The sequence below is a fragment of the Hippoglossus hippoglossus genome, chromosome 4 (genome assembly GCF_009819705.1).
Source record: "Hippoglossus hippoglossus isolate fHipHip1 chromosome 4, fHipHip1.pri, whole genome shotgun sequence".
Classification (NCBI taxonomy): domain Eukaryota; kingdom Metazoa; phylum Chordata; class Actinopteri; order Pleuronectiformes; family Pleuronectidae; genus Hippoglossus; species Hippoglossus hippoglossus.
The window spans coordinates 10880308-10890445 of NC_047154.1; the positions used below are offsets into that span (position 1 = coordinate 10880308).

A 10138-nucleotide genomic window follows, 5' to 3' on the forward strand; every position below is an offset into this window, starting at 1 on the left:
ATATTCATGAGGAAGCAGCCCAGCGCCAATGATGTGGCCCCGCACGCGCGCGCACACACACACACACACACACACACACACACACACACACACACACACACACACACACACACACGCGTTAGACACACTTTTAAAATCAATACTTAGAGAATATACTCTCTATATCAACACAGTCAAATGGTTTATTTCAGCGCGACAGGTCATCGACTTTTTTTTGAAAATAATTTTACTTCACATTTTAGACAACACGTGAGTCAATGTGTTTCTGGTGCCATTATATCCCCATCGTGTTCTGTGAAGATTGTGCTGTAGTTATTAGTGGAGGACACAACATACGCGTCTCGAGTCATTTGGAAACAAAACGTTGCTCATCAGTAATGCGGAGGAAGGAGGAAACAGGTCATCTCGTTACGTCAGCGATACGTCAATGTCTGGAAAAAAACCCACAGTTCGGGAACATCCATCAACCTCGGGAATGTCCGAGTGTAAACACATACAACTGTGTAACTGTAAACACTGATCAGCCGAGACATGTCAAGGACTGGTTTTATCTTCATGTCTTCAAAAACAAATATGAATATGCAGGGATCATAATAGAGAATGTGTGTGACTCATACAGACATTACCACTGGGTGCCGATATAGATTAAAGCTCCTTGTAGGGCAATACAACTATATCAATAATTATCACAATGTAGTTTTCATCAATAGCAGTATAACAAAAGTCAAATAACTATCTGCGCATATTTTATATTCCAAAACAATTGGGACAAATTACAACTTTGATTGCACATTTAGAAAACAGTCTTGTACATAGTATTTCTAATTTGATCTGATTTATACTGGCTTCTGTTTGTATACAGATTTGTCCATGTGTCAATTTTCAATTTCCTCTACAGAGGATCAAATAAGTTATATATTATACCAATATAGTGCTTATGCATTTTGCAAAGGTGTGAAGAGGTGTAATAATAATTGATCAACCTCATATTTGTACAATGTTTTGCTGTTTGTTGAGTGTTTGTTATTCTCTGCTAATAAAGAAATCATAAAGTATCATAGTAGTGACTTCACAATAAGTCTGTTGACAAATAGAGCCTAACAGTTCTTGCTGCGTACATATTTTGTGAGCTTGAGTCCACAATTGATCAAAGCTGCTGTGCTACGTCACACTGGCCTGGAACAGCGTCGACGAACGTAAGTGGTCAAGGGGAACGACCATATTTGTCCAAGCAAAGCTGGGGTCATAAACATTAAGTCGGATTACTTCTGTGACCACACCACAACTTTTTCTTCGTTAGGCTTGTGTAGAAATCACAAATTATAAAATGACACAAAAAGAAAACCACAGTTTGAGAACAGAAACATTTTTTTATTGAGATAAATATAAAATTAACAAATGCAGGGAATGCAAGGGATTTTATCATGATCACTTAGTTTTATGCAACATTTGGCTCTGTAGAACTGACTGTACACTGAAGAAGCCACAGCTTTGGTTGAAATCACATTTACTAAATGTATGAAAGCAAATAGCAAAAACAGTCTAATAAATAAACAATCAAAGGATTATAATTTAAGGAAAAAAGCCCACAGGCAGAAGAATGTAAGAGCATAAAGAGGAAAAAAACAAAACACCCAACATGGAACTTGAGGGGTCATCCTTCAGCATTTGGTCCTACTCAGCAACAATTTAATATGGAATTGGATAATAAAAATAAACTATCCTTCAGTATCAATAACAGTCATGATACAGATAAACTTCACATACCATTTTCTGCCTGGGTTTTAAAGGTTAAAGCTGCAAACATGAAATGACTCATTTCGGAATGCTGAACATTCAGTACAGTACATCTCCACTAGCTGACACTTTAAAGTACTTATACATGAGGGACTGAGAGTATAAAAGCATTGGATTCTAATCAGATAGGTGTTGATGACTCAGTTCCATGGAGCTCTATCAGGCCACTTAACGCTTTGAGTGGTCATCAAGACTAGAAAAACACCATATAAATACAGACCATTTACCATTTAGCTGTGTTGAGGTCAAGTCTAACAACACACTCCAGAGCCAAAATACCCACCACGCAAACTCAACAAAGACCGAAAACTTAAAGTAAGGTAGTGTATTCTTGTTGACAGTTGTAAAGGTGTCTCTGTTTCTCTTGTCACTGTATGAATAGTCTTTTAAGAGATGTGACAAACAAGCAAAGTATCTTCCAGTGTGTGAACCTCAAACAGACCATCTTCATTACACCAAATTGACATAAAACTTTGTACCACAATTAAAACCATTTGAAATGTGTTCCCCCTTGAATGTTAAGTGTTAACTGCACTATCTGATGCTTTAAAACTATAGCATAACTTTACTGGGAAAATATTGTATAAATAGCTTCTATGTGGAATCTACAGTAAACTATATTTCAATTTCCAACATCAACTACCAAAGACAACAACAATGGCAGCAACAGAAAAAAAAAAAAAAACAGTGTCTGGCAATGTGACTGATATGCATGAACATCCGTACGATTGGAAAGAACATTTCCCATATGCAAACATTGATGTTTAATTATTCATCACGTTAAACTTCTCAAACATAGCAGAGAAAGGAGTGACAGTGAAGAGGTGACTGACCCGACTGGCTTTTCCACCCACTTTGAGCAAAGCTAAGAAGGAACTGCCAGATGTGCTTCTGTGTATTGGTTCTCACATTGCAGGGGTCAGACGTTCACTACAGGCTTGGTTCAATTTCTAGCAGCTATGACAACGGATAGCGCTACACCCCCGATGGCTACCGCAGTGGCACCAAATAGCCATTTCCAGCTGAGACCCTAGTGAAATAAAGGACAGAAAGAATAGAGAGTGCATATTAAGTACTTCGAATAATGAAATATTGAACCATGACACAGTGAAAAGTGCAAGTAAGTGCTGGCTGTCAGCCGGATAATCAGCCAACTACTTTCCTATTGTTTTAAGTTGCATCACTGCCACTTTTTATTAGCTTTAACCGAATGAGGGATTTCCGTCATCAGACGTCCAGATCTTATATTTTCAGAGAAACAAGCAGAGGAAATAGCCCCTCCTGACGTTTTATCCTTTAACTGCTCCTTTCTGTGTTTCACTTTTCATTTAATTCAATCACAGGGTCTGTTTGTTTTGGAGAGGAAAATTCGGCTACCGGTAAAAACCTTCTGAATGATGAACACTGAAGGAATCCTAGATGAGCTAACGTTATCAGCAGCAGCATGGTAAACAGCACGCAGCCCTTTAAGACGTCCTGAGTACGCGCAAGAGAAACACTGACTTAACGAGAAACAGCGTTATTCAGTTTTTTTTCTAAAATATAATAAAACTGAAATTACTTATTTAACAATAGAGAACACCCCCCAAAAGACCACACACACAAACACAGCTACCATTTTCACCACAAAGTGTAATTTGAGGATTACATCCCTAGTATCATGTGATGATGGCCACAGATTCAAACGCTACATTTTTTCCCACACTTTAAAATGTTTTTTCTCAAGGAATGACTGAGTGTCTCACCCATGAAGACTTGGCCCGGTGTTTCTGTGTGCCACTGTTGCTACTAGTGGGGTTACCCAGCATCTTCTTATACATGGCCTGCTCCGCTCCTCTCTGCTCGGAGTTCTTCTTCACCAGCTTGGAGAGCTCTGCGTGGATCGTCTAGACAGGAGAGACAAATGATGAGTAATACTTCCAATACACAAATACCCACTCCCCCCCGAACAACCCAAACACCCCAACATGAAGAAAATAACATCCTGCAACTGTAAAACCACCAAAGACTGATTAACTTCCAAATAGAAATGTGAGAATGACAATATCCTTTCATTAGACACGCAAGGTCACCAAGTGATCAGAGCTTAAAAAAAACTATGGATGAAGCTTTGATTAAATGCCGACATCAAAACAATGTTTGTGTTTGTTGTTCTTTTGTCGTCTTACAGGAAATCACAGGTTTGCGTGACAAAAATCAAGCTGCCATTTAGCCCACGACTCCACACATTATTCCAGGATATGGGTTCGGTTACTGTTATAACAAATTTCTCAGATCTGAGTCACTTCATTGCCCTTAAGTTTTCAAGTGACTAAGCAAAAAACTGCTTTCAGAGAAAACTAAAATAGTTCTGCTTCAAAAAGACTGACGGAGCACCATTACATACAATTCACAATAATGTTGAACCAAAAGTCGTTTCATATTTGAGGGAGAGATTCAGTGACGAGTGGAGAGTCGGTGTGAAAGTCTGTACAAGTCTGTACCCTGAGGATTTGTCTGTTCCTATCTACTGCTAAGAGTAACAGATACATTTACAGCACAGCGCTCGAGCAGGGAACCCTTGGCGAGTTGGAACATACATTATGCAATCAGCTACCCACCATAATGACCAAAATGACACCACACTGACTTGTGTCCTCAGGGCTGGAATAAAGTAGGATAAACAAACATTTAAACATCCCGTCCTAACAGCCTCTGTGCTGAGGCGGTCTGAGGCTGTCTATACTGGAACTGTCAACTCTGCACGCCATATCAAACAGTCAAGAAACAACAGATAAAATAAGTCTCCCATCAGAGTGGAAGATAGTGGGCGAACAGCTGACACCAATGTAAAAAGGCAGACAGCACGTCTGTCAGTGATTGGAGAAGAGAGATAGTGTGTCATCTTGTCATGCCAAGACTCCTGTGACAGATTAAGACCGCCTCTTTGATTATAAAGGGAGCGTTTTTGTATCGTCACTGAAGCACACCCACGGTTCTTGCTGTTAGAACATGCAGTTCCACTTGGAGTCTTTTAATTATTTTTAGCACAAAGAGACATGCTCATGTTAACTTTAAAACAACAAACCTAGAACCTAGAAATGTGTTGAGAAAGTTGTAAACATAGGCCTTCTTCAGACCTGGTGGTGACCTCTGCCACCGGTGAGCCTATCAGCTCTGAGTACCCCAGTTCACATCTGGTATTAGAATGTGTCTCAAGTTTGTAAAGAACAGATTATGTTGTTGACAGAAAGGCCTGTTTTCAATACATGTGTGTGTGAATTTTACTACTGTAAAAATCGAGAAAATAAAAAGGTGGAGGTCAGTGTTGTTTTGTGGCGATGGTTACAAATAACTCAATGAATGATCAACACTGAGAGTGTATAAAAACATTCAGATCATTACTTTAATTGTAGTCGGTCAGAGGATGTCAGCTAAGTAGGTGGTCTTTGCAATCACACTATGAAAAATAACTTTCACACATGCGTCACAGATTACCGTAAACAACGGTGTCAATATACATCCTTGTAAAGGTATGCAAAAGATTCCCAACTACACACGGGCCAACAATTCAGCTATCGAAAGAAGATGAAGTATTCAAAATCATAATAGTGCATTATATATATATATTTGTACTGCGTGTGTTGGATGAAATGTGGTGGGCAAGCCATGTGCAGGTTGACAGATTGGTGTGGGACTGAAGTGGAGGATTCTGGGCATGAACGCCATGCTGCTGCAGCTTACAGCTAATCTAAGAGGCCCACGCACTCAGCTGAGTTTTGTCGAATTCTGCCAAAGAACTGCATATACCCAACTCCATAAGCAGGAGAACAGGCACAGAGGCTCAGCATTAGTTATGGCTGAGCTACAGGGCAAACCTATTTACAGCAACAACATGAAAACAGATCCTCTGAAATGATGAATCAGCACTCCACCTGACCTTGCAATACAAACTAAGTGGTGAGATATTTGACCTCACCGCACCATCTACTGGTCGTAATAATGAACTGCAACTTCTCTACAATAAGACCTGTTTTACCAAAACTTGATGGGAAGAGGCAGAAAAGTACCTTGTTGCTTGGTTCCAACTTCAGTGCCTTCCTCAAAGTTTGAATGGCTTCTGTGTATTCACCTTGCAAGGCCAATACCTTGAGGGAAAATACACGTCAATAAAACGATCTACCAGAGACTAACAGGAGAAAGAGTAAAAAAACACCAGGAACGTGTACCTTGCCCATGCGGAAAAGTGCTTTTATGTTCTCTGGCTGATGGGCCAGAGCTGAGACACAAGATTTAAGTGCTGCGTCATAGTGGTCCAGTTTCAGCTGAGAGGCAGCCATGTTGTTTAAACACTTAACTTTCACATCCATCAACTCGTCCTCCTCCTCAGAAGTAATGTCAACTGCAGCAGAAGCATCCACAACAAAATTAGATCAAAACAGGTTTTAAAAAAGGACCACAGACAAACAAGCTTGTGAGTATAAAACCAGTGTAACCAGAGTATAAAAATCTGTGCATTAATAAAATGATTGAAAATTTGTTGAATCATTAGGATTTTCCCTGCCTACCATTTCCCACTGGTGAGGTACTAAAGCAATAATCCCAATGCCAAGTATTTAAAAAGACATGTACTGTAATTAACTTATCAGTGACTCATGATTCCTTGACCTGCATCTCACCTTTGGAACTAGACTCTGTTATCTGCAGGGCAATACTATACGAGTTGACAGCAAAGGCGTAGTCCCCACGCTGATAATGAACATTGCCCCTCTCTCTCTTAAGGCTGGCAAGGGCAATCTTTTCTATAGGGGGCAGCAGCTCCACGTCTGGAGCATCCGTAGATTCCAGCAGTTCCACTTCTAGGGACAGCTCAGCATTGGGAGGGACCTTGGATTCAAGACTGGCAAGCCAAATAAACACAGTAGATTTCAGAGATGTCAGTGACTGGATAACACACAAGAAAGTCAAGAACAGAGCTTGTAAGTAAAGCTATGTTACTTTAGCCAAATTCAACGAAGCAAATGTTCATATCTTATTATTTAAAAGCAAACTCAATTTTGAAACTACAGCTTTTGTATATATTAAACCCTTAAAGGGGACATAGCATGCCCATTTTACCACAAGTTGATATGGTTCCTTGGGGTCTTAATGAAATGTCTGTAACATACTTTGGTCAAAATACCACAAGGATCATTTAAAACAGCACCCTTTTTACCCTGTCTAAAACAGCCCTCCACAGAGTGACCTGTTTTGAGTGCCTGTTCCTTTAAATGCTAATGAGCCAGCTCCTCCCTCCCCCCTCTCCCCCCATGATTTTAAACAATATAAATTACATATTTTATATGATATAAATAATCAAATATGCATCCCATACTTTGTATTCCCCTTCTGTTGTCCTGGAGTTTTAATTTTCCCAATCACATAATTAAATGTCCCCCTCTGCCCATCCACTACAAGCACACAAGCAGACAGACAGAGAGAGAAAGAGAGGGGTGGGGGGGGCTATGAAGACCATCATTTACCCCCGAACCCCAACATTCAACGGGTACAACAACAAGCGGAGAAAGCAGAATCGCGGGCTGACCTTATATATACAGTCTATGGGGCTGACCAGCGGAGAAATGCTCGTCCCGTGTGAACAGCCAGGCGGCTGCGCGCTTCAGAACGGCGCTGCGCTGCCTCACAGCCTCGCTGCGTCCGGTGTAAACCTGGCGTAACGAGTGGGGGGGCTCTGTGTGTTTGTGCCAGTGTTACAGTAGTGCTGAACACTGCGGAAGTCTTCCACACTGCTGGCTGTGTGGCGTTGACACAAATTCCAGCTCACGCATGGGAGAGCGAGCGGTCGCGCCCGAGCAACTGCTGCAGCCTCCCAGTCCCAACGATCCAGACAAATGCCACATGTGAGTAAATCGCGGGCTGACCAGCGCGGAGAAATGCGCGTCCCGTGTGAACAGCCAGGCCGCTGCGCGCTTGGGAACGGCGCTGCGCTGCCTCGCAGCCTTGCTGCGTCCGGTGTAAACCCGGCGTAACGAGTGCGGGGGGGCGGGGGGGATGAGGTGGGGGGTGGGCCAAGGCCATGTAGGGAGACATCCAGTGTATTGTTACGACACAATACACAGGAAGCTCATTCGAGTCACTCAAGCATGACGTTTCTGACTTAGAGGAACCATAACAAAACGCGTGAGTGTTTTTTTTCCAGAGTTTTGGGGTTGGTAGACATGCCAGATACCCACATTAACGTGTAGAAGCACTAACAAAGTGGAATTTGCATGCTATGTCCCCTTTAAGGCCAAAATTACATTAAAACACACTGCTAACCTCCCACGGGGGCCATATGCATATTTTGCATCTGTCTGGATGAGCGCCTTCTCTCCCATTTCCATGAGCTGCACAGTGAGATCCAGAGCCTGAAAAAAGAAAAACCAATATGTACTTTATGCATAACCTAGATAAAAAGGTAAAACAACTCTTACATACTTTCCTATACTATTTGCAGCTAAAAGAGAGAATAATTGAGAGAAAAATTAAGTCGTTTTTACCTGGAAAACATCACCGTCTCCCAAAGTGAAAGCTACGTCAGACTGCTCCTCTACCAGTGTCCCATCCTTCAGGGAGGTCTTCAGATTAATCTTCACATTCTGTCCTTTCTGTGGCCGACTGTTTCGCCCTTGCCCAGCCTCCAGGACTTTTTTCTTTAACTGGTCATTACCTAGGGAGAGATATTGATCAGTGAAGTTTCCCAGGTCCTCTGGTACGGGTCAGTTAGATCTTAGTTAGAAGTGTCAGACAAGAACCTTTGGTGAGGCAGCTTTTAAGCTTTTATACTTTAAGCCTCTGGAAGAATTTCTACCTGAAGACATGACAACAACTGGAAGTGTTGAAATACTTAAACGCAAGCTTAAAATCCTATCTCTACAGCCTGGCTTTTGTGTAAGTATGGTTTTAACACATTATTCTATTGAATATATGTTTGAAATTTCATTACATTGTATCTGACTGTTAACATCTTTTGTACGTTTTTTTATCCAATTAAGGGTTTTAATTTCTTCTATTTACTATAGCTTTTCATAGTTTATTTGTTTTGATAACTTAAAAAAAAATTATTTTATGGAATCTCTTTATCAACATTTTTATTTGATTTGTCCATTCTTTGGCTCATCAGTCAATTATTTGACTGACTGATTGATTGATTGATCTCAATCATAACATCTACAGCACTAGTGACTGTCCAGTGACTGTAGAACAACCATATGTCAGTAGCCTGACTCAAGTGCATCATAAAACCTTTGTTACAGATGTGGAAAATGTGTGAATCTGATCCAGCTAAAATTCCATCATCAATATTGACTTCACAACTTCTGCGACACCTTGCACAAGAGTGTATAGAGGGGCATTTTACTGAGGTGTTTTTAGAACATACCTAAAACGTCCAGCCACTCATCGACTTGGCCTGGGGGATCCGGATCTGTGTCTTCATTTCTCTTGTCAGACACATCTGTGCTTTTCCCCTTGCCTCCTCCAGCATCTTCCAGAGGAGGGGGGTCGTCGTCAATGTCTTCCTCGTCCAACACTTCAAAGTCCTCCCCGCTGTCCAGCAACGAGGTTCGTCCGTTCTTCTTCGCTGCTGGTGAACTGTCATGGTTCTCAGGGGCGTCCATCGTCTCCTCTTTGTCAGCCATTAGCACAACTCTGAGAACCAAGGTGAGCAACTTTGAATATAGAGCAAAACCGGAAGACAACAATAACCATTAACGTTAAGTATCTCACTCCTGCTATATTATATCACTGAGCTTATTACCAAGCTAACACAGTATCTAAGTCATCCAAAAACCACACAGAGCTGAGTCGACTACAATCCTCATTGATCACAGTTTAAAACATGATTAAAACTACAACTCGCCTGCTCGGTGTTTCTGCTGCGACAGTACAATGTGATCAACAGTAAGAAACACCCAGCTAACCTCGCGCTTCCAGAAGTTTCTGTCAAGTTAAAGTGCTGCCACCTCCTCAGGCGGCTAACTGGCTGCTAACAGGCGTTAGCATTAGCTGTGTATCCAGCTAGCTAATGTTAGAGACCGCAAAGTGCGTGTTCCGTGTTTATTTGAGCAGTGAACGACTGCGCAAAGCCACGTCAGACAGAGTTAGTCAGCCGCACGCGGTAAAGCCCATCATGCGGAGAGTAAACTGAAGGTTACCTTCAAACACGAGTTGTTATGCGGAGGCTTGTTTTGGTCCCGAGCGGTCTCCCCCAACAGCTTACAGAGGTGAAGTCAGTTTGATGTTGGCCCAAACACGGGACCGTCGAAGACTGTGTATTTTAATGATACCGACGTCAAACTGACTTCGTTGGCGCGGTGTCGAC

General features: G+C 41.7%; 1 protein-coding gene across 2 annotated transcripts; it reads right to left on the reverse strand.

Annotated features, from left to right (window-relative positions):
• Positions 1-1350: 1350 nt before the first annotated feature.
• fkbp8 (FKBP prolyl isomerase 8) lies at positions 1351-10138 on the reverse strand. 2 transcript variants are annotated; one of them, XM_034584278.1, is made up of 9 exons: positions 9972-10138; positions 9197-9465; positions 8316-8485; positions 8095-8183; positions 6456-6676; positions 6006-6178; positions 5847-5924; positions 3543-3683; positions 1351-2827 (listed from the first exon to the last, which is right to left on the reverse strand). In XM_034584278.1, the coding sequence occupies exons 2-9, from the start codon at positions 9453-9455 to the stop codon at positions 2741-2743; spliced, it is 1218 nt and encodes a 405-aa protein (XP_034440169.1). In that variant the 5' UTR covers positions 9456-9465; positions 9972-10138; the 3' UTR covers positions 1351-2740. The 2 variants fall into 2 exon arrangements, with proteins under 2 accessions (XP_034440169.1, XP_034440170.1); XM_034584279.1 differs by lacking the exon at positions 9972-10138 and adding an exon at positions 9738-9886 and having other exon boundaries at positions 1354-2827.

Excerpts from the sequence above, each read along its gene's own strand:
- fkbp8 (XM_034584278.1), bottom strand. The coding sequence starts at position 9,455 with ATGGCTGACAAAGAGGAGACGATGGACGCCCCTGAGAACCATGACAGT. Across the intron at positions 8,486-9,196 it reads TGAGTGGCTGGACGTTTTAG|GTAATGACCAGTTAAAGAAA; the intron begins GTATGTTCTAAA and ends ATCTCTCCCTAG. Across the intron at positions 2,828-3,542 it reads ACCGGGCCAAGTCTTCATGG|GGTCTCAGCTGGAAATGGCT; the intron begins GTGAGACACTCA and ends TTATTTCACTAG.